Source organism: Apteryx rowi, unplaced genomic scaffold (assembly GCF_003343035.1).
Source record: "Apteryx rowi isolate R43461 unplaced genomic scaffold, aptRow1 scaffold_75, whole genome shotgun sequence".
NCBI lineage: Eukaryota > Metazoa > Chordata > Aves > Apterygiformes > Apterygidae > Apteryx > Apteryx rowi.
The window spans coordinates 1,708,626-1,731,699 of NW_020451038.1; the positions used below are offsets into that span (position 1 = coordinate 1,708,626).

At 62.4% G+C, this 23,074-nt stretch overlaps 1 protein-coding gene across 6 annotated transcripts in view; it reads right to left on the reverse strand.

Moving 5' to 3' along the window:
• Window positions 1–622: 622 nt before the first annotated feature.
• USP19 (ubiquitin specific peptidase 19) overlaps window positions 623–23,074 on the reverse strand; it is a 22,888-nt gene continuing 436 nt past the window's right edge. The window contains exons 2-27 of one of the 6 annotated variants that reach the window (XM_026088083.1): window positions 18,768–19,012; window positions 16,774–16,830; window positions 15,515–15,643; window positions 14,752–14,885; window positions 13,938–14,345; window positions 13,243–13,510; window positions 12,939–13,095; window positions 12,762–12,833; window positions 12,115–12,230; window positions 11,575–11,783; window positions 11,071–11,272; window positions 10,848–10,981; window positions 10,558–10,716; window positions 10,315–10,425; window positions 10,041–10,151; window positions 9,782–9,883; window positions 9,257–9,397; window positions 8,866–8,984; window positions 8,511–8,648; window positions 8,054–8,418; window positions 7,256–7,366; window positions 6,585–6,801; window positions 6,134–6,286; window positions 5,871–6,034; window positions 5,610–5,788; window positions 623–889 (exon numbers count right to left, since the gene is read on the reverse strand). In XM_026088083.1, coding sequence (XP_025943868.1) covers window positions 749–889; window positions 5,610–5,788; window positions 5,871–6,034; window positions 6,134–6,286; window positions 6,585–6,801; window positions 7,256–7,366; window positions 8,054–8,418; window positions 8,511–8,648; window positions 8,866–8,984; window positions 9,257–9,397; window positions 9,782–9,883; window positions 10,041–10,151; window positions 10,315–10,425; window positions 10,558–10,716; window positions 10,848–10,981; window positions 11,071–11,272; window positions 11,575–11,783; window positions 12,115–12,230; window positions 12,762–12,833; window positions 12,939–13,095; window positions 13,243–13,510; window positions 13,938–14,345; window positions 14,752–14,885; window positions 15,515–15,643; window positions 16,774–16,830; window positions 18,768–18,876 — 4,206 coding nt within the window. In that variant the 5' untranslated portion in view covers window positions 18,877–19,012 and the 3' untranslated portion in view covers window positions 623–748. Of the gene's footprint in view, window positions 890–2,235; window positions 3,541–5,609; window positions 5,789–5,870; window positions 6,035–6,133; window positions 6,287–6,584; window positions 6,802–7,255; window positions 7,367–8,053; window positions 8,419–8,510; window positions 8,649–8,865; window positions 8,985–9,256; window positions 9,398–9,781; window positions 9,884–10,040; window positions 10,152–10,314; window positions 10,426–10,557; window positions 10,717–10,847; window positions 10,982–11,070; window positions 11,273–11,574; window positions 11,790–12,114; window positions 12,231–12,761; window positions 12,834–12,938; window positions 13,096–13,242; window positions 13,511–13,937; window positions 14,346–14,751; window positions 14,886–15,514; window positions 15,644–16,773; window positions 16,831–18,767; window positions 19,013–23,074 lie in introns of those variants that run through there. The other 5 variants (XM_026088082.1, XM_026088079.1, XM_026088080.1 and 2 more) reach the window with 5 other exon arrangements.

Here is a 23,074-nt window from a genome sequence, read left to right on the forward strand (position 1 = left end):
GCCGGCCCCGCGGCGCGCCCGGGCCCCCGGGGCAGAGGGCGCACCGGGCAGTAGGGGGCCCCGGGGCTCCAGAGCACGCCGGGCGGTAGGGGGCACCGGGGGGCCAGCGGGCAGCAGGGCGCAACAGGGTGCAACAGGGCACGCCGGCAGCACCGGGCAGCGGGGTGCAGCAGGCAACAGGGCGCACCGGGGCTCCAGAGCACASCGGGCAGTAGGGGGCACAGAGGCACCCCAGGGGGCACCAAGCACCCCAGGGGACAGCTGCCAGTAGGGCACACTGAGGGGACAGGAGGCACGAGGATGCACCAGGCACCAAGGCAAACCAAGGGACACTGGGAGTGCTAGGGGACACCAAGGGTGCACCAGGGACACCAGGCACTATGGTGCAGTGAGGGGGGCACTAGGGTCACCATACAACAGGGTGCCCAGGGAGGAACCAGGTACCACCAGGGGACACCAGGCACACAGACCAGCGATGCTGGGCAGTAGGTGCAGCAGGGGACACARGGGGCCAGCAGGCACCGTGGCACCCAGGCAGCAGAGCACCCTGGGGGGGTGCACCGGGCACCGTGGCGCAGCCCCAGATTCCCAGCKCAGCCGCCCAGCGCACACTGCAGGCGAGCAGAGTTCAGCAAGTTTAATGAGAGCAGGACAAACCCCGACCCCTGCCCGCCCCAGCCCTCCTCCCCGGTGCCCGGCCCGGCCCGCACCCCCCCACCCCCCCCGCGGCCGGGCTCCCCGCATTGCCCTAGTCAACTTCTTCCATGTTGCTGTAGGACGGGGCCGGGCGCTCGGCGGGGCTGGCGAAGCGCTCGGGGAGGCCTTCTGTGGCCAGCGCCGGGGCTCCTTCGGGGGCCAGGCCGGATCCGAACGGCACCGGGGCGAGTCCCTGCAAGCAGAAGGGGGGAGTGAGATGGGGGGCCTGGAGCAGAGCAGCACCACGCACCGGCCCCCGGCCCGGCACTGGGGCAGGGTGCAGGAACTGTTCCCGGGCCAACCCGGAGCCAGGCTGTGGCACGCTCAGCCCGGCCCCACCGCCTCTCTCCTGCCCAGCCCTTGTGCCCCCRGGCGGAGGAGGTCGGGGCCGGTCTGAGCAGCGCTCTGCGCCCCGGCACCGGCACCCGGCCAGCCCACGCAGCGGCCCCAGCAAGCCCCGGCGCAGGCTGCCAGCCCATGCCAGGGTCACGGGAGTGCAGGAGGACCGGAGGGGATTTCCAGGAGGGAGACTGCGCGGCGGCGGCCCTAACCCCAGGTCTCCAGCGCCAGCCGGAGCGGAGGTCAGCCCGGAGGCGCTGGGCGCTGACTCAGCGCCACGAGGCCCGCGCCGTGGGCGAGTGCAGGAAGCCGCCAACCCTTGGCGCGGCGGACAATGAGGCGACTGTTCCAGGGCCGGCACCTCCTGACCGCGGCGCTGCCCCGCACCGCTCCCCGGCGCAGCGGCGGCAGCGCTCGGCGGGACCGGCGGCGCGGACACTGTGGCACACGGGGCCGAGGCGCAGCAAGCCCCGGGCTCTCCGCTGTCCAGCTGCCGCCGCGGCCCCATGCCGAGGGGTCCGAGCCCCCGCTGGAAACCCAGGAGACCCCCTTCCCTGCCAAGCATCCTTCCTGAGTCAGCCAAGGGCACGGGCAGCAGGACAGCATCGTAGACGGAAAGGAAGTCACAGGGCTCTGAAGTCACCTCTCAAACCCAAACAAGCCCGAGCAGCCTCTGAGCCGCGCTCAGCCAAGGGCAACACGTCTCAATGTCAGACGCTGCCGGAGCCGCAGACCTCGTCCCAGCCCCCGGGGGACAAACCGCTGCAGCCCCAGCACGCAGCCAGCCCTGCCAGGCAGCGACATCCCCGYGCCTGGTGCCCCGGGGCTGCTGCCCCACGGCCGGCGAGCAGGAGCTCCCAGCCCGGGCCCCACGCTGCCCCACGGCGTCAGCAGGCAGCGCTCACATCGGAGCCTGCTGCCAGCGAGCTGGAGCCTGCTGTGGTGCAGGGTGCGCCAGGCACCACGCAGAGCCTGGGACACGCTCCCTGCGCCGGAGAGCAGGCAGGCACTGTCTGCGGGACAGTGTGGGGCGGTCYTTGGGGCTGGCACAGGCTGGGGGAGGCAGAAACGCACCAGGAAAGTGCAGCTCTTTCCCAGGAAACCACTGGGAAAGGCACCAGTGCCTGCTCGTTTGCTGGAGCAGGCTCCCGTGCCATCCCTGCGCCTGTGCCCCAGCACACAGGACAGGGACGCTGAGTCTCTTTGGAAGAGCTGGCTTTATTCACGGACCCCGTACGGCAGGGAGGGCAAGGCCGGGCACTGCTACAGAGAGCAATGGAGAGCTCTTCCCTCCGGCCTCCCGTGCCCTGAGTCCTACCTGCTCCCCCCACGCCGTGCCTGGGGCCGGGCAGCTGCAGGCAGGCTCCCACGGGGAGAGGGGCCCCTCGAGAACAAGAAACCGCAAGGTGCCTCCCCGGCTCCCCCTGGACGCAGCCAGGCAGGGCCACGCAAGGACAGTCCATGTGTCCCATGGGTGACGGGGGCCCTGTGCGAGCCAGCAGCCCATGGAGGTCCATGCTTGCCGCGTGCGCCCCTGGCACAGCTTATCGAGGTTCCCCAGCAGCTGCTCCCAAATGCCCTGGGGGAGAGAAGCAGCACGTGCTGCAGCTCCAACCGAGCGGGGAACCRGGCCGGCTCTCGGTGATGAGCCCATCCTGCCCCRGCGCAGGGGTACGGCACGCACGGCCCTTGGCACACCAGCGGCTTGCACGAGGACGCTCAGTGGGAGGCCAGGCAGGACAGGCGTGCCCAACTTCGCGGGGATCACGCYGGCCCTCGGGAGCGTGAGGCTCCCGAAAGAGGGCCGTGGCGCAGGCAACTCGAGAGGCGTCAGGAGCAGGAGCTGTGTCACGGCATCCTGCTCGTTACTGCAGCCTCCCGGCAGGTCTCCCCTCATTTCCCAGGAGCCGAGTAGAAATAGTCGGTGCTCCCAGTAGGGCTCCCAGGCTCCAGCCCTGCTGCAGCGGCAGTCTCTCTTCCTAAGCAGCAGGTAGCCACGAGACAGCGAGGGCGAGCTGAGACACTCCTGGGCCTGGGCCGTGCCTGGGCAATGCTGCGGGCTGGCCCCAAAGCCCTGCCAGCTGGCATGGGAGACGCTGGAGCAGGCGGGGGGGGCCGACAGCCCCGTGCTTTCCTTGGAGAAGCCTGTTCATCCCAGCGGCGCGCAAGTCCTTCCCAGAGGTTTCTGTCCTGCCAGCTGACGTCTTCCTCGTGTAGCGTCCTAGGACAGTGGCGGCCCTGCTCCCACCGTGCCTGGCTGCGTGCCCGTGCCTATCTCCAGCGGGTTTGGTAAATGAGGGGGTAGAACACGTTCAGGAAGAGAGCCACAATCGCGGCCGTGGTGGCCAGGACAAAGTATCTGACGCAACCTTCGTCCGGGTGTTGGGGGGTGCCTGGACTCCTCTTCTGGCCACGGGGCCTCCAGGAGTTTCTCGCAGGCCTTTGGGGTGCCTCGAGCTGCAGGTCTTGCTCTTCAGCCTCCAGTTCCTGCCAGATCAGAGAAGCCTGCGATGTGGAAACCTGCGTCAGCACTYGGGGAACGCAACGGGCAACACCCCTCGCCTTCCCCCGGGGCAGGCGGCTGCCTGCGAGCCCAGCCCCGTGCCCAGCCAGCCCTCCTCCCCATGCAGCACGGTCGCGGCCACGGTCGCGCCCGCCCCCGCRGCTCTTCGTGGCCTCCGATGTGGGCAGCGCAGCTCCGGCGGCATGGCGAGGCTCCGGCGGCGCGGGGGGAGGGAGTGCGGGGTGGCCACGGCGGGGTCTTCGCGAGGCCACGGACAGCAGAGCAGGTGCCTCTCCCGGCTGGATCCTGGTGGAGCCGGTGCTCTGGGATTGGTGGGCCCAGGTGAGCGAGTGGGCAGGCAGCAGCCAATCACAGTGCGGCTTTCCCGTGCGCCAGAGGATCTTTTGGATGATGGCCAATCACAACCCGGCTTGGCAGGTGGGAGCAGGAGGCGCAGTCACAGCACAACCAGTCGCAACTCTGCTTCGGCAGGTGGGATCCCTCTGAGAGCCAATCACAGCTCAGCTTCCGGGAGGATTATCCGCAGGCAGCCAATCCCAGCCCAGCCCTTCGCTGTGCCGGTGATCACGTGGGGCAGCCAATCAGGGCGCAGTTCTCTGGGGGGCACCCAGTGCCCAGGAGGGTGCAGGTGGTCCAAGGCACTCACAGGACCTGATGAGCCCCGGCGCTGCAGGGGATCTGGTGCTGCCAGGGACCCAATGAGCCCTGGCGCTTTGAGGGGACCCAACAAGCTGCAGCACTGCAGGGGATCCAATGAGCCCCGGCGCTGCAGGGGATCTGGTGCTGCCAGGGACCCGATGAGCCCAGCACTGCCAGGGAACCTGACAAGCTCCAGCACTGCAGATCTGGTGCCACCAGGGACCAAATCCCAGCACTGCGGTGGATCTAGCGCTGTGGTGAACCCGAGGAACCCTGGCACCGCAGAGGCCCCTGAAGCTCAGTGATCCGGGCCAGCAGACAGGCCTGTGCCCTGCAGCTCCAGGCTCGCTGTTGCTGGGGCCACCAGCTGCCCCCAGAGATGGGGCCGGCGCCAGGACACGATGTTCCACGTGCCAGGACAGAAACAGTGCGGGCAGCTGGGCACCGATGTGCCAGGCACTTCCGTCCGGTCCCTGGAGCCTGACGGCTCCTGCCTCCAGCTGCGAGGGAGGCGGAAGGGCCCTGATGCCTAACCAGCGCAGTCCCTGGCAGGGCAAAGGGCTGCACGAACCAGACGGGCCTGGAGGGCAAGCCGAAACAGTCCCACGGGGCAGGCCTGCGCAGCTCTGCCAGGGACGAGCTGAGCACCGTCCTCAGACGCCGCGGGGCTGAGGGGCTGCCAAGCGTGAAGAGAAGGGCTGCGGCCCAGCAACGCGGGTGAGCTCAGCCAGGCAGGCAGTGCCCTGAGCCCCCGGCTCCTGCCTTTGGTTCTGAGGTTTGTGCAAAGTGCCCGGATCAGTCCCTCTGCGCGCAGCTGGGGGAAGGTTGAAGCACCTTCCCGGCAGGCCCACTCCTCCCTAGCAGCCCTGTGGCGCCAGCTTGCTCCGACACGTTTCTGTTCAGCACCTCGCGGAGGCTCTCGGGCCTCTGGCTCAGCACTAACGTCTGCCTCGTTTGCACCCAGCTCGGCCCTGAACCGGGCCCCAGCAGAATATGCCCCCCACCCCTCCTCAAGAGTCCACGAAGGGAAGGTCATCGCTGCCGCTTGGTACAGCCAGATCTAGTGTCACTGCTCACAGCCTTCCCCCAGTACGGAGCACAGCAGGGCAGGGCCCCCTCCTGCCTCCTCCAGTGCCTCACGTAGCTCTGCACCCTCCCGCTGCTGCCAACACCCCACCCTGGCGGCTGGACCCAGCTCTCCTGTGGGCCCTCAGGGCAGAGACTGTCCCAGGCTCGCAGCGAGAACAGGGCAAAGCCCGGCYGGCACAGGCTCTTCAGCCTGGAAGAGACACGGACACTGTGCTRCAGCTGCTCCAGGCTCCGTGGGCGCTACTGGGGCAGGCCGTGGGGGCACGCGTGCGGTTCAAGGCTCTAGGGCTCCAACAGCGCCGGGCRGGACACGAGCTCTCACCTGACTGGCAGCGGCTTCGGCGGAGGGGGTGCGCTCGGCTCGGTGGTCTGGGGGGTGCCCCGGCAGGGGTCTCTCCACAGGAGAGTTCCTCCGGCGGTAGAAGAGGACATAGGCGTATCTGGTCACCACCTGGCTCTCGTCCACGGTGGTCACTGTGCTGTCATCGAAGAGCCGCCAGCCTGGGAAGAGGAGAGAAGGGTCAGGCGAGCCAGCCAGCTGCGGCGGCAGGAGATGGGGGCAGCCAGGCCGGCGGGTCCTCACCCACGTCGCTGCGCTGGCTGTTCTTGTCGTTGGGCAGGCGGGCGTACGCCGTGTAGTGCCCACCAATCATGCCACCGTAGTGATTGATCACAGCGTACAGGTCATACATGGGCAGCTGCTGCTCGCCCTTCCGGCCGATGCAGAACTTGCTCAGGTCCAGACTCCTGGGGAGAGACATGGAGACAAGTCAGGAGCTGTTGGTGCCGGGGAGGGAGAAGCCAGGCTGCAGGGCAGCACAGGCAGGGTCATCCCAGCGCTCTCACCGGACAGGGAAGTCCACCATGTCGTTGATCTTGTCCCTCCAGATGAAGCTGCGGAAGGAGAAGCGCTTGAGCTGGATGATGAGGACGTTGGGCAGGCGCCACAGCATCAGCTGCTTGGAGGCCTCACGGTGCTGCTTGCACTTGGGGCAGTACCTGGGGGAGAACACACTCATTACCTGCGTGGGGAGAGAGCTCCAGGCCTCGTGGCCTCGACCAGCCAAGCACGGGGGCCTGCGGACGGCATGAGAGAAGCCAAGGGCAGGCCAGCACAGCCCTACAGAACATTGGCTTTACTCCCTGCTGGCTTCTGGCCTCCCCTCCCGGCACGCGGGAGGCCAGCCCAGTGCTTCTGGCCGCCAAAAGAAATGGCGTGCAGGCCTGGGCAGCTCCTGGGAAACTCCCGCCGCTGCCTGGGCCCGCAGGCTGGAACCCACCACGACGCCCTCCTCACCATGCTTCCTCCGGGGCCAGCACTTCGGGCTTGGTGAAGAGATTGAGGCACTGCTCCAGGGTGAAGTGGCCTGCACGGGCTGCTTCGCTGGCCGAGCCCGGGTCCTCCACGCACTCCAGCTCCTTGGACTCCACCAACACAAACTCCTTGAGGCGCTCGTTATTCTTCCACACCAGGGCGAGGGAGCAGTCGTCCGCCAGCTCCAGCGGGGTGTCGCCTGCGAAGGGGTGCACACCTCACACACCTGCCCCCTTGGGCTACAGCCGGGCCCACCTCACCTGGGGCTAGGAGCGTTCAGGCCTGGCCGAGCTCGACACAGCAATGAGGCAGTGTTTCCAGGATATGAGCACCCCGATGGGCTCCCCCCTCTGCCCGCAGCCAGGTCCCCACCCCAGGGTAGCAGGGTCCTGCAACCAGGGCGGCAAGGCTGGTGCAGCCCCTCTCTGCAGCATCTCCCTAACCAGCACCCAGTGTGGGTGCCCTGTTCAGATACGAGGCCCACAGGGATCACGTTGCTCCGTGGCTGCAGGAGGTCAACAGAAACAGCTCTGTTTGCCGAGGAGAGCAGATGAGTGTCGCAGGCAAGAAGAGCTCCCAGGGAACAGAAATACCACCACCCTGCCAGAGGCCAAGAGGAATGAAGGTGGAGCTCTCCCGGGCTCCAGGCTCACCTTTATCTTCCAGYTTGTGCTCTTTATTGGCAGCATCGATCTTGTTGATGTAGAACTGCGTGGCACGGGCGCTCAGCGAGTCTGGAGTGTGCTGGTACCCAGGGATGGCAGCTGCAGACAGGCAGGGACAGATATTTGGTGGCACTGCCTGCCTGCCCTGCGTAGGGGCCAAGAATTTGCAGTGCCCCCACCCCCACCCTGCATGCTATGGCCTTGCAGGGACACAACCACGTGCCCTGTGTCCTTGACTATTTTTAGCAGGCGCCTGCCCCTGGCAAGCTGTGCTCCTCTTGCCTGCCTTGCCCCTTCACTGCACATTGCTGCCATCCTGAGACGAGTGTCTGGAAACGTGACAGCCAGGCAGCCAAGCGCGAGAGGCTGCTCCCGTGCAGTTGAGTCAGAGCGATGGGAACGCTGCGCTCACAGGCCCGAGGGGCTCAGCCCGCGCTGGGCTCTGCCCTGCCACAGGGATTCGGCAGCTTCTGCCAGCCCCTGCCTTCCCACACCCCTCCCACCGCAGCACGACACCCCAGCCTCCTTGCAAGCCAGGTCTCTGCTCAGCCCTGTGGGCCTGCCAGGGCAAGGCAGAGCGTGGGCTGGCAGGCATTTCAGGTGGGGCAGCACTGCCAAGCCAGGTCTCCTAGGGCCTGCCATATGTCCCCAGGGGTCTCCGGGCCCAGCCATGGAGGGAGAAGCCCTTCCTGGCTCGCCTGACGGCTGCCTGAGCTCCTGGCCCAGACAGAGAGGAGAAATACAGGCAGCACCGTGGCAGTGCCTGTGGAACCCCTGTCTTCTTACCTTCCGGCTTGAGGGCTCTCTCATAGGATGGCTCCTTCTCACAGCAGCTGTCGCTCTGCGACTCCATGTGCTCGGAGAAGCCTGAATCCAAGCTCAGCAGGGAACTCCTGGCCGCCAGCACCTTGCTCCTGACAGTGCCGGCGTCCCCCAGCTCYGGGTGCAGCTCGGGTACAGGTGGTGAGAGCAGGGGCTCCTGTGGGAGGCTGGGAGCCCTGTCCCCGTCCCCCAGCTCGGGGACGGAGGTGGCTGCCGCACAGCTGCTCTTGGCTGGGGGCTCCAGCTTGTCCGGGAGCAGAGGCTGCAGCCCCTGCTCTGGCGACATCCGGCCCAGCTGGAACGGAGGCTGGAACACGCTGACCGAGTACCTGGGCAAAGAGGTGACAGTCAGAGCAGGCCAGGCACCGGCTGTGCCCTTTGCCGGGACGGGGCAGAAGCAGCCCCTGCCCCGGGCCCTTACCTCGCATAGCCCTCCAGTAGCTGGGCCAGGCGGGCGTAGGTGAGGCGGGACTCCGGCACGCTGATGAGGAAGGGGAAGCCGATGTTCTCGGGGCGGCACAAAGCCTTGTGGTCTGGCCAGTGCGTTTTCTGACATGCCCTGTAACACACACAGCCCCGCTGAACCCAGCATCCGCACCCACCCCTAAGGCACCCTCAGGGAGGGGTGCATCGGGGACGAGCGGAGCCCTATGGCCCAGACTAGCTCCCTCCCAAAGGCCAGGCCTGTCTCGCCTCCTCCCAGCAGGCTGAGCGCTCCCATCCAGCCCTTCAACGCAGGAGACCCTCCCTCCCCGCCAGGCACCAAGCCAACTCACACGTTGCAGTAACCGACTCGATAGCACCTCGTGCAGCGCCTGAGCTTCTCGTCCTCCGACAGCTGCTTCTTCTGGCAGGCTGCGCATTTGGCGACAGGGCCGCTGGGCACCTGCGGACGCTGCAGGAGAAGGAACCCGTTGGGCCTAGAAGGGCACCTGGGCAGGGGGAGGCCCCTTGGCAGGCCCCTGTGCTTGCTGCAGCTGGTGGAACGGCGCTCACCAAGACGGGCACCAGCCCCTCCCCAGAGAGAGGACTGCCAGGGCTGTGCGCAGGGCACACACCGGCCAGTGCGTCACCCTGTCATGCAGCCTGGTGCTGCTCTCCCTCTCCTGCTCAGCCCTGCTTGCAGGCTTAGCCTCCCAGCAGTCCCCATCTCYCCCCTCCACCTACCTGCTGGACCTGGAGCTCCACCACCCGCTCCTTGGCCAGCTCTGGGGACAGCACCTCGAAGCAGAGCAACAGGTCCGTGGGGGAGACGGTGTCCAGCGAGTGGGACGGCAGGAACATGCGATGGAAGCGGTTCTTGATCACCTATCGGGAAGGCAGCAGGGCAAGGCCGTGTGAGGGCTGCCCCATGATCACAGAGCTTTGCCCACCCTTCTGCTCTCCTAGGAAGCCAGAGACGTGCCACCCCACAGCAAGTGGTGGGGACAGCAGCACCTTGGGGACGCTGTGCTCAGCTCACTGCCCAGCCAGGGGAGGATGAACCTCTTTTGCCCCACCACAGCAGCCCAACGCTCCTGAGCAGGGATCTGGCAGGCAGCACCCAGTGCATGATACATGACCACAGGTCAGGTTTTGTCCATGTTGGATCAGGGCAAGCGACTGCCTGTGGGGACGCTCCCTGCAGAGCTGTGGGACCCGGGGCACCCATGGGAGCAGCCACATGCTGCTTCCCAGCTCAAGTGCTCTCACCTCTGCCAGGCGCAGGTTCTCTGGTTTCACACGCACGCTGTGGGCCACCGAGTCAAGCACCTCCATGGCACTGGAGTTTTCCTTGCTGATACTCACGAGGAACTGCCATGGAGGAAGTGTCACGTCAGTCACGCCACACCAAGGCATGTAGGCCTTTGCTCATCACAAGGCTCAGTTCGTTAGCACAGGACTGACTATCTGTGGCATTTCCAAGCACCCTCGCAGGCTGCCTCCCCCCAGAGCAGGCAGTGTCCTTTACCTTGATAGGTTTCTTGTGCGGCTCTTTCGCGAAGTAGTAGACAGTCAGCACCTTCTGTTTCTGCGGGAGGGGCACCGGTAGGTAGAGGAAGGGGTCGAAGGTGATGGACACCTGCAGAATCAAGAGCACACTCAGCTGTGAGAAGTGCCTGCGCCCACGGCAGAGCCAAGATCCAGCCCTGCCCAGTGACCTGCGCTCTCTGGGAATCAGGGAATGGAGGCCTGAGCCTGCTGCACAGCCGGGACAGGGTGCAGAGCGTCCAGGGCTGCCCTACCTTAGAGCACACTGGGCACACCAGCTTGGATTTGTACTGGCCCTGGAACAGATCCACGATGAAGGAGTCATTCCTCATCTTGTGTCGCTGCCAGGCCTCCTCAGCTACCACCTGCGGGGAGAGAGAGGGCTCAGCGCTGGGCTAAACCACGCAGCTTCGCAGCACTTGCCCTGCCCAGAGCAGCCAGGATTGCCCTGCAGCACCCAGYGCAGCACCAGTGGCGCTGGGGAGAGGCACCCTCACCTCATCGGGCCTCCCGTCTGAGTCAACCGTCTCTGTGTAGGGCTTGTTCTGGATGCGGTTGAGGTCCTCGTGCAGGCCATCGAGCAGGAAGGCCATGAACTCCTGAGCATCGTGCTGGGCATAGCCCGTGAACTGGCTGGCCTTACTGGCCACGATTGCCTGGGGGAGCACAGCAGTCAGGGCCGGCCAGCAGCCCCCAGCAGCTTTGCGTGCGGAGCAGGCAGTGCCGGAGGCCCCCAGCCAAGCAGGGCCCGGCTGCTCCCGGGGAGCGCTGCTGCCTGCGGCCCTACCTTCAGCTTGGAGGGCTGGAAGGCATGGTGCGTGCCCTTCCACAGCGCTCGCAGCAGCATGGCGAAGCCAATGGCCAGGCGGCCCCCTGTCCCCAGCGGGTTGTTGTAGTTGATTTCCGACTCGAAGGACCGATCTGTAAAGGGACACAGGAGAGCGAGGGTGGCTGCTGGCTGCACCCTCTGAGCAGCAGGGCCCTGCTTCGTTCCAGGGATGTGCGCTCACCATGGAAGTAGTCGCGCAGCTCCCGCGTGTTGGACAGGGACTGGATGACGCTGTTCATGAAGCAAGTGTTGCCCAGGTTCACCAGCCCCGTGAAGCCAGGCAGGCACACCTTCTTCTTCTCGTCCTCGTCCTCCTCATCCTCCACGCTCTCGCTGCTCACTGGGCTGTGCGTCATTGGCGGCACCATGCATGTCGGCTTGGGCTGCCAAAGCAGAGCTGGGAGTGAGGACGCTGCACTCCAGTGGCCTCTCCAGAAGCACCAGAAGAACCTGACTGTTCGAGGCAGCCCCTCGTACGGGGTTGGGTTGGAGCAGCCATGCCAACTTGCCGCCCCCAAAACTGCTGGTTAGGGCTGGAAGACAGCCTTGCCTCCCCACTTGGCTCCTCTGGGAAGTTTGCTGGTCCCTGAAGCAGCACCAAGGAGCCCATCGCACACCAGAGGTGGGTCAAGCATCCAGCCCACTCCCACCCCTGAGGCCTCAAACCCGGTGCAGCCCCACTCACAGAGGGGATGTGCGGCTCTTGCTTCACTGCCACGTGCTCCGGGGCCGTACGGGCTGCCACACCGTCCAGGCCCCCATCCTCCACACGCGGCTTCTCTTTGTCGCTGGCTCGGGCCTCCTCCTTGCTGGACAGGGGGTGCTGGTTACTGCCTGGCGGGCTCTTATCCAGCGGGGTAGGGCCTGTAGGCATGGCAACCTTTGCACCACCCACTGCACCTTAAAAAGGGGGAAGGGTGGGCCTGTGGTTAGCAGCACCGCGCGTGCAGGGGCAGCTGCCCACAGCAGGACTGACGCCGCAGAGGGCTCAGCCCATGCTCGCACACAGGCTCCCTCCCACTCCTCTCCCCCATGAGCAAGAGGAACGGCAGCACCCTACCTCCAGCTCGCCCTATCCCAGATCCCTCCTGCCCATGCCTGCTCAGCCCCTCTGCCTCCCCACAACCACCCAGCACCGTCTGGCTGCTCCCGGCAGCAAGAAGGAACCAGGCCCATGCCCCGCCAGGGCACAGCAGGCAGGACAAGGAGAAGCCAGGGTGCAGACCTCGTGCGGCCGGAGCTTCCAGCCCCCCCCAGCGCTGGCTGTGGCGTTTCTTCAGGCAGACGTTGATGCGAGACACTGTGAAGCTGTATGTGCACTTGTCCGGCTCAATAAGGTTCCTGCAAGACACGCAGCAGGTCAGGCGTGCACCGGATCCCACCATGGCCTGACACACTGAAGCCTCTGCAAAGCAGGGCCATGTCCTCCAGGCAGGAGGGATGGGCAAGTATCAATCCCAAGGTTGGCCCCTGCGAAGCAGTGCAGAAACCCTCAACCCTGACCACTCTGGGCACACAGAGGGCCCCTGTCCTGGCATGTCCATTCTCCTTGTCTCCACATGCTCAACCCTGTTGAGCGTCAGGCCCAAAGTGCGCACAGGCTGGCCTGGCTCAGCCCCCCAAGAACTCAACAACAGGCTGTGGGGGGAAACTGCAGGCAAGACGACACTGGGATTTCCATCCCTGCAAGCCACCACACCGAGCCAAGGCACCCCAGCCTTGGGATGTTAGTGCAGCACGGTACAAGGAAGACCCCCAGGCGCAGACAGGGGCACGGCCTGCACAGACCAGTCAGCTGGGACTGGCTCCCACTCCAGTTCTGTGCTCTCTCCTCCCTCACCCCGGCACGGGCTGGAAAGGCAGGAGCAGTACCTGAGCTTCACCTGCCACCAGAACACGGTGTGGGGCCCACAGCCAGGATGGAGGCGAAGAAAATTTGTGTCGCTGCAAAGAAATCAGAAGTGGGTGAGAAGAAGTGAACAAATAGGTAGTTGTGCCGCAGCCAGGAGTTCTGCGGCAGCCTGGCGCCACCCTGGGGCTTGCCCATACCTCGTCTGGAACACCAGTGTGAAATCCTGCTCCCGGAACAACACCTTGGACGTCTCCTTGTGGATCTCCTTCACGTAGACGTGCACCACCATCAGGTCGTTGCCCTTCTCGTATGAGTCATTTTTCACAAAGGTCAGGCTCACTATGGGCTCTGGCTCTGGGCAGGGAAAGCCGCAGAGAGAGATGTTACTTTCCTTGCATGGAGAGGCAACACTGCAGGCTGGCCCAGGAGAGTGCCTGAGCAGGTGGACCTTCCCGACCAGGCCAGCCTATGGATGCTGATCCCTGGGCTGTGGCCACTCACCATCAGCTGCTGCTTCCAGGGCCACGTCGTCTTTGGACCAGTCTCTCTTCTCGCTGTCTCTGCCCAGGGGAGGGGTGGCTGCTGGGATGGCCTTAGAGCTCTCTCCCAGGACAGGCATGCAGTCCCGGCCCCGGGAAGCCTCGCCTGGGCTGCCTGGCTGCAGGACTCTCTTCTCCACACAGGTGGCAACGCGGTGGGGGAACACCTCTGTGGTGGCTGCGAGAGGCGGCATCTCCACGGGACCAGTCTCCTTTGCCAAAACCGCAGCCTGTCACAGCAGAGGGACATGGTGAGGAACAAACAACCCCGTCCCTGAGCTGTCCCAGCCCATCCCACCGCAGCCCCTCTCTGCAACCTGCTCCTGTCACCAGGCAGTTATGGACCCATGTTGCCCACTTCCCCCACACAACCCGTTTGCTTGGCTCGGCCCCATGTTAGCACACAGTCTCAAGCCAGAGCACGTACTAAGCCCAGCGAGTGCTGGGTCCTCATGTCTGCAGTGGTGCCAGTTGCCAGCTCTTGGCCTGTATTTCACCCCATCCTCCTGCTGGAGTCAGGCCCACACCAGCCCTCAACACCACCCACAGGACCCAGGAGCCCATATCATCTGGAGGAGTGCGTCTCTGTGTGAGCAGCATCCCCTGCACAGGGGCTGAGGGAGCACGGGTGCCCCATTCAGCTGGGTCCTCTGGTACCTTCTCCAGTGGCGGTGCGATGTCTGCGAGGGCTGTGGGCGCATCGCCTTGGCTGGCTCTGCCATTGCGACGGCTGCCTGACCTCCCGCTGTGCCCCTTGCTGGGCTCCACGCTCCCAGTGACCCTGGCGTTTGGCTCCTCTTCAGTTGGAGCCACTTTGAGGTATACTGCCCGCTTGGCACTGGGGCCGCTCTGCGTCCCTGGGCTGGCTGGGCTTTTCCCTCCCAGGGCCTCACTTCTTCCCTGAGTGCGCTTTGGGTTGGAGGGCTCCCGCCTGGACCTCGGCAGCTCTGCGCTTTCAGCCCTTGGCTCTTCAGGGGCCACCTCTACAGCGGCAGCCTTCTCCTTCCCATTCTCCCAGCACATGGCCCCTTTGGCCAGCTCTTTGGATCCATCCTTCCGTCTCTTCTGTGAACAGCAAGGCAGCGTGGTAGGAAGATATCCAGGCAGCTCACTGTTTGCCAGCCCCTCACCCTTTCAGGGGTTCCACACACCAGCGTATCAGAGAGAGAAATCTCACATGCGCCAGAGCAGAGGCCTTGCTCTCCCTTCCCAGAGCACCATGGGGCTCTGCTCCAGGACCTGGAGACTGTGTGGCAGGCAAGAACAGGGGCGTGATGATACCTCCCCCTCCCAAGGACAGAGGCAGCTGGGTCATTGCCCTGATGCAGCTTGTGGATGCAGGATGGGCTCCACAGAGCTCCCTGGGCAAGGACAGCTCAAGGGCAGGCAGTGAAACCATCACCCCAGCTCCAGGTCCCAGTTCTGCCAGGCTCCGTAAAGTCCCCCAAAAGGCAGACCCTCCTCGCCTCACCAGAAGCGAAGCCCAGTTGTGGAGCGGGATCTTCTTCTGAAGCACAAGCTGCAGGAAGTTGCCCTTCTTGCACTGGACCTTGCTGCAGGAGCTCTCAATCTCTTCGTAGAACTGACAGCTCCACTGGCGCCCATCTGTAAGCAAAGAGGAACCGCACCTCAGGCGGCACTCACGACTGCAGTCTACCGCCCCACGGCCCTGCTTCGCCGGCACCAAGCGAGTGCTCAGCCAGGGCCAAAAGGGCTGCAGGCAGACTGCCACCACGCTCCAAGAGCCTTCAGGGTAATGCCAGCTGCCTGGCGTTTGCTGCCACACATCTGGCTGGCTTCCTTCCCAGAGGGAAGGCCCTGGGTCTCCCTGCCCTCAGGAGCACAGCCACTTTTCCAAGTAATATGCAGAGCTGACTCAGCCCCTTGGCAAGACCCTGCTAGAACCACACAACCACCCCAGTGAGCGGGAGGCAGGGACACGTCCTGCATAGCAGTGGGCGCTTGTTTGTGTGGTGCGCAGAGGCCAGCTCCTGTCCTCTCACGCCCTGCACCCTCCTGCTTTTATGCTGCTCTCCTGTCGGTCCTGCCCGGTTGAAGCAGTGCCAGCTGACAGCACAGCAGTGCCCCAGGGGAGGTGAGATCTGTGAAGTGGCAGGTAAGTCTCCTCCTGAGGCAGAGGTTTTACGCTTGCCTGGATCAGTCCCGTGTCTGGCCCAGGGCTGTGCCAAGCCCTGCCGGAGAAGTGTTTGCAGCAGTCGCTCCGCTCCCCGTACCTGGCAGTTTGACCACACAATCGGTGTCGGTGAAAGCAGCGTCCACATCCTCCACCTTCAGAGCTCCACTGCCCAAGTTCAGCTTGACAATGATCTCGTCAGCATTCTGCTTCCAGTCCAGCAGCAGCTCTAGGAAGAGGGAGGGAAGCATCACCCACTCGCTGCGGCATGAGGCTGTGATGCCCACTCCTTTGCTGAGGAGCACGAGCCTGAACACGCGCTTGGCTCAATGGGACAGGCAGTACAGGGACTGCAGATCATGACAACAGGACACTTGCAACCCGCTCTCATCAAAGAGGCCACGAATGAGGGGCCAGAGCACACGTTGCAACAGGGCAGGTGAATCCCAGTGGGAACCGGAAAGATCAGAAAGGTAGTGATGTTCTTGGCCCAACCACGTGCGGCAGCAGTGGCTGGGAAGAAGGGGTGGCTTCTGCTGGTTATAAAGCAATTGCTGTTTTTCTAGGGAATGAGGAAGCCGCAGAATTACTCTGGGGGATTCGAGTGGACTCTGACCACAATCAGAAATTGCAGCTTCCCCTCTGCATGTGCAAACCAAGCAGTCCAGCTGCAATTGCCAAGAGCACTGTATTCCTGCCAGAGGAAAACTGTTAACACGGCTGAAACACAGGCGGGCAAGCCAGCCTGGCAAGAATGTGGCATCCAGGGAGAGAACAGTGCAGCATCACTCTGCTGCACTCTGAATCCCCATCAGGTGTCTGCCAGGCTCCAGGTTTGGCAATGAGGCATCCTGAAGTCTTCAAGGCAAAAAGCTGATGTTTCCTTAATTTCAAATCAGATCAGGTCTACCCTCTGTGGCAGGAGGGGCTCGTGCTCTGTCTGTCCTCTGAGYAGGGGCCTGGAGCCAAACCAGAAATCAGCCAGCACTGCCTGCTGGGTGACACAGCTTGGGATCTTCCCAGCCCAACATGACTTCAGCAAGAAGAAGTCACAAAACAAGCAGGAGGGATGCCTGCAGCAAGGTGTCCCAGGGCTGTGCTCAGTGGCACAGCGACACCCAAGTCAGAAGCAGCCTGTCACGGGCCTCTCCCTTGCAGACAGCCCTGCGCAGTTGCATGCACCCTCCTCTGCTTCTGGGACGGCTGCATCCTGTTAAGATGAACGCTGGGGCAAGGGAGCGCTCAGGTTAGTGCTGCTCTACGCCAGGCCGCAGGACTACGACAAGGTGAGAGCTGCGGATCCCTCGGCAGGGGTTCTCCATGGCCATGCACTGACAGCCAGCGCACACCTCGACTTACCCTCCTCTGAGTCCCTCTCCTGGGCAGTCTCAGCCTGCTCGAGCTCAGGGCAAGACACTAGTGGGCAGAGAAGCAGAGCACGGGTCTGTCATTCTGTCACCTCAGGGCATGTGCGAGCACTCTGATGCCCAAAATTTCACACATCACCTCCTTCTCCCACGAACCTCTGGCGAGGCCCTTCGTTCTGCATGTGCTGCTTGGCAGAACCATTTCCCTTCTCTGCTCCCTCACGCCTCCCCCTTCCCCCTGAGCCCTGCCTGCAGCAACACAGCAAGTCAGACCCCAGGATGGGCGCTCTGGGCCATACCACCGTACCTCAGTCTTGCCAGCACCATCAGTGGAAGCGACCACATCACTACACCAGATGGTCAGTGCTGTTTTGAGACAAGTCTCACTGTGGAGCGTGTGGTAACTGCGCTGTGTGCACCCCCTCGGTGAACCAGGCTCCTCCTGCCCTCAATCTCCACCTGTACAGGAGTTCTGCCCTTTGATCGATCCTACAGGGCGAACCTGATGTTTGGCTGTGTTCAAACCAATTTTGCTGTAACCAGAGAACCACGCAGCCCAGCTGCACTTTAGCCTACCCATTACTGTACAACCTGCTGATGTCTGCAGCTGAAATTTTCGGCCAGATTAGACTACAAAACCAAACTGACCTGATACCTAATCCCTGCTCCCTGCAGGATTACTCTTGAGACCCAGAAGCATCTCAGGGTCTGCTCCATCCGCACAAGGTGCAAGCTGTGCCAAGCAAGGGGGATGAGGTGACAGCACCTTGTCCTGAAGCACAGAACCAGCAGCAATGCCTGGTGGGGAAAAGCAGACGCATGGGAGCTGGGGTTTCCACTTCAGAGCGCTCAGAGGACTGTCACTGCCTGTCTTGACTGGCTACAAACCAGTCACATACCACAGCAAACCTCTGCAATCACTGGTGCAAAGGTGCTGGTGTAGCTGGCAGCGTGAGAAGTGCTGCAGTGGCACTGCCTGGAAGATCTACCAGCACCACCACCTGGGACAGCCGGAGCAGCCCGACTGCTCCAGGCCCTCGCTCCCGCTGCACAACAGGGATGGAGGCACCGCGACCCACACCACGGCGCCTGCAAAGGCAGCAGCTGCTTTGTGTCAGACAGCGCGGAGGGTCATGCCCTGTCTGAAACACAGCACAGGTCCTGCGGTGAGAGAAGAAGGCAACACTGCTCTCTCCGTGCCCTGTGGTTTGACATCGGGGACTGCATCCTACCATTACAGCACAGAGCTCAGCAAGCGCTCTTTTACCTTGGCCTACAAAACACCGTATTATTTTGAGGTTACAGTACTCATAACGGAGTAAGGCACAGAAATCAAGCAATTTGCCAGGGCCACAGGGCTGCTGGAGGAAGCCTTGTCTGCGTCCCACCTGCAGGCATTGCCTGCCCAGCACACGTGCCTGCACCTGAAGCCACGATTTTGTCACCGGTACGCAGCAGCTATGAAGGGAATTACTCCAAAGCAACCATTCCACTTAAGCCACACCTTGCCCTGACAGAGAATCTGAAGTAACAGCCCCACCCGCAGGCCCGGCATCCGGCGTGCTGTCGGCACCCAGGCGCTGCCTCGGAGCAACTGGCCTCTGCAAACAGGTCGGGAAGCACCTGCAGGCTTCGATCCCACTCCCTCTGGATGAGGGCAGCTTAGCCCCACCCAGAAGCAACGTCTAGAGTCCAGCCTAGAAACAGCCACCAAGGTCAACTCCAAGTCTAAGCTAACACGGAAATGGGTCTGACCTGCCCTCGCGTACCTGGGCCTAAGCAGCACCTGAAAAAAAGGAGGTTACAGGTCCCGGGAGGACACTGTGCCAAAAAGGATCCCATGTTACACAGGTTACAATCAGCCACAGGAAGCGATTAGTTAAATCTGCTTATCCTGCAGCAGATGGCTGTGAGACTCCTACCCTGCCAGGCCCAGGAGCCATCACACTGAGCCTGCACACGGCAGTGCTGCCAAGGGGCTCTCACCTTCCTTGCTCTCCTGGTTGGCTCGATCCTTCTGCTTCTTCTTGTTGGTGGCATCATCCAAGCCCCGAGATACTCTCCTCTGGCCAGGGGCATTGGAGCTGCTGGACATTTTCAGCCGTTTGGATGACACAAACGGCCCACCGGGGTCAGTAATGGAGTCTGGGTCAGGGGTGCGACGTTTTCTTCCTGGCCCAGCTATCTTGGCGACTCTCTGTGGTCAAACTCTCTGGCAAGGAACTAGTGGCCTAAAGAGAAGAGAGAGCAAGCATGGCTATAGCTGATGGAGAAAGCCCAACAGCATTAGGATCCACTCTCTGCCCCAGTGCCGGACTTCCCCAGGGTCAATGCTCTCACACAACCTTCACTGTAGCATTTATGGAAAGCACCACACAAAACACTCAGCAAGGAAACCTACCTCATCACAGCTGTTATAACGCTTACTGCCAAAAGCATGCGTTTGCCAAAGCTTCTAAGATACAACCAGGGGTCTTCTGTATGTGACACACATTAAAAGCCTGGAAAGTAACTGTCACGGCTCTCACTACAGCAATCCTGGCCCTGAGAAACTACAGGCTCCAACAACAGCCTGAGGCAAAGCTGAGGGTGAGGCAAAGGGGAGGCCCTGGGCTGCAAAAGGAAGCCTCTAGGATCACCAAGGACAGGCTGCCCCATGGCTTGGGGCATCAGGGCAGGTCATTTGAGTAAAACGGTGCCCCATGAAAGAGGGCGGGAGTGGGAGAGAGTAACGCCCTAAGAAGGAAGAAAGCAGAGAAGCACCAGGCTCGGGGCAGTCTCCTGTGACGATGAAAGCAGACCTCTGGCAAGAGGAGAACTCCTCCCCCTCCACCCACCAGCTGGGAGCTTAACCAGCAGGGCTGCACCTTGCATATTCATCTCCCAGCCGATTTACAGACAGCGCCAGCGGGGGCCAGGCCTGGAAACAAGACACCTCTGCTCCACATGCCTGGGGAGAGGGCAGGGCATGCCCTCGGAGCCTGCTCGCCCCGGCCCCCTCGGACATGCCCTCCCAGGCAGAGCCCCAGATCCCTGACAGGGTTTAGGCCCAGTCTCAGTTTCGCTCTCCAGTTTCACTCTCTGGCGATCAGGCTGCGACAGACAGTTGGAACAACCCACTGAAAATGGTCGGGGCCAAGGTCCCCTCACAGTCAGGGGTGACGGCAGAGAGCTGGGAAGTCTCTCCTCGCTGTCCTGGCTGCGCGCCCCGGCTCGGCAGCACAGGCACTGCAAGCCCTTCTGCAGGGATTTGTTCCCGGGGGAGCAGACCAGCTGGATCCATCCTGCCCACCCCCAGGTCCCAGCAGCCACAGCAGCAGCAGCTCCCAGGCTGCAGCGCACAGAGTCACAGCTCCTCCTACGGCCCTGGTAACATCTGAGGACACGGAGCTGAGCCTGACAGCATCTTGGCACAGCACGCCTCAACTGAACCTGCCTCCTACAGTGGGAGGAGAGACGTGCACCTCGGGAACACCCCGTCCTGACGCAGTGACTGTACCCCCAACGCGCACATGTCACGTATATATATATATATATATACACACCAGGCGCAGCCCCGACAGCTCCATCCAGGCACAGCCTGGGGCAGGATGCATCTCCAGGGGAAGCATTAGGTCAAACGGAGCAGGCCGGCAGCTTTGTGCAGCCCGCTAGCACTTCGGGCATTTGGGTTCTCAAAATGTTCACAGCAACAAGTAGCCACAAACCTCAAGTCGTAGCTGCGAACTGCAGAGGACCCCAAAGAGCAAGGCAATCCCACTCTTCACAGCTCTGGCAAATCCAGCGCAGTGACAGGCTTTGCACCCAAACCATCACTCTTCAGGCAAACCCTACCCCAGTAACCCAGAACCACTGAAGCCACCTGACAAAGCCAAGCGCTAAGTCTACCCTACCCGGCTGGCACCGACAACTCGCAGAGCTCTCGCTGGACAGCTCTGACCCGTTCTGGAGATGGGAGCGCCGAGCAGGGCGGCGCAGCCAGCCTTGCGGAGGGATGAGCACAGATGTGGGACAGCAGCAGTGCCAGCCCCAAGGTGCAGTACGTGCTGGGTTTCCTGTAACACAGCAGTGATTCTGGCTGCGCTAGACGGAGTCGGAAGGGGCCCTTGCAGTTGCGAACACCACCGTGGTCAGCAGGGCTGGCCACCCGAGCGCCGGCAGACCACCATTCACGCTATCATCTCTCAGCTCCAGTCCCCAGTAACACCAAAACAGGCCTGCTACAAATTGATTCCCAGCGCTGTGAAAGCTAACCCGGACTCGGCAACTGCAGGGAAGCTTTCCCAGCTGAACGAATTCGCCTATAGGGCGAAAACCCCAGGAAGAACAGGAAACGAGCAGCAGCGGCTGTTCTGCACAGGGCCAAGCTGGGCTCCATCGCCTCCGAAGGTGGCACGAGGATAACTGCTAAACAGGGGGGGCAGCAGGCTCCGAGAAGGGCTCTGCCAGTCCAAGGAAGCACTCCTCACCCTTCCCCAGGCCGGGGGAAGGGAGGGCCAGAAGGGTCAGTGTGTCTGTTTTGATGCTCAGTCACCCCTCCTGGAGAAGTCTGCTACTCTCACACCCGACTGGAGGCTTAGCTCCCTCGGGCACTTTGCTGACAGTTATTTCTAACGGAAGACAGGAACCGAGCAGGGCTGGGACTTTGCTCGATTTTTGCCAGAATACTGATCACAAACTGAGGCCGTGCTGGGCACCCCATGGTTTCAGACAAGTGCAAACAAAGCACAGGTTATTCCGATTGATTTATTCTAATCCTTGAGACTTTCTCCTGATCTGCAATCAGGAAATGTGCAGCACGGTGGGATAGTCAGCAGCCAAGTGTCCAGGGGCACGGGATTTTTGGCACTGCTCTTACAAGAATATTAGCTCTGTGGGAGATGCTGCAAGGGAGAGATGGTGAAACTCCCCTGGCTAAATGCCATATATACCTTTGAGAAACACCTGATGGGCTGTGCATTAGTTTAAAAATCTTACACAACGCTTCTGCAAGCACTTTAAGCTGGGAAAGCCTGGCATTATTGCTAAAAGGGGAGATACCTCTCCTTCCTCTCTCCTCACCCATGCTCTTTGTCAGTGCAAGCATCCACGTGGCTGCAGGGCGCCCCGGATCAGGAACCCATCCAGATTGATACTGTTTTATGCCAAATTTGTTTTAGCCTAGATCAGTTCCCCGACCCCGTTCACTATGTGGCTGCACTAATGTTTGTACCAGCCCAAGGAAAGGGTGACCATGGGGATGGGAGCGAGTGGCTGGGGAGAGCTGGACCACCTCTTCCCATGCTGGTGCCAGACTGGGCTAGTTTAAACTGCTCTTTGAACAACAGCAGAAGGTGCACAATAAGACAGTGCTTGCCAAATGTGTTTGGAGCGCATTTAGCCCTGAGCAGGGGAAAGGTTCCCCATTTCCCTTCTACAGCATCTCCCCTCAATGCTCAAAGGCCTTTACTGGATAGCTATGGAGAAAGCTCTCCATCCCTCCCATCTTCTGCCTTCCAATGACTTTTGAATCCTCCACATCTTTAATACAGCTGACAATGATACTTCCCTCGTGCAAGCAAATACTTCTGGCATCTTCTGCTTCTCGTCCCCCAGAGGGATCAGAAGTCTTGAAACTTAAACCCATTTCTTATTTCAGTTTCACGGTGTGCCTGATATGCAGACTGAATAGGAACAAGCACAGAGCCACTCTGGACAGCCACATGCAACACCTCCATCCTTGTCAAAACTACCAGGTCCCTACAGCACCGTGACAGCAGTGAGCCCTTCTAGCCATGTTGAGTGGGGAGCCCAGCTCCCCCAGGCCCCCCAGTGCAGTCTGCCCGGCTTCACACATTTAGAGAAGGGAAAAGGGCCTGGGAATGAAGCTCCTGCTGAGCTGCCCTGGGGTGCCAGATCCAGCAGGCACAGGGCAGGCCCGCACCGGGCAGGCAGAGCGCCCACGCACAAGCAGCGGCCCCAGGTCCCTCGGCTCCTTTCAGCTGTGCCAGGAGGCTCCYGAGCTCAGCCCCGGTCACAGCCCTGCTGTCACCCACACCTTCCCCGCTGAGCTGCCCCACACCGCTTCCCCTGCCTCCACGCTGTCCTGCACCACCCCCAAATCCCCCGAGACTCTGCTCACTCCCACGCTGCCAGCCCCTGCCCTCTTCCACACTGCTTCTCACCCCCACTGCCCCCACGGTGCCCCCAGCCTCTTCTGCCCGCCCAGTCCTCAGCTCCTGCCTCCCACCCCCCACTGCTCTCCCCATGCTGCCCCCCAGCTCCTGCCTCTGCACTCTCTGCCCCCCAGCTCC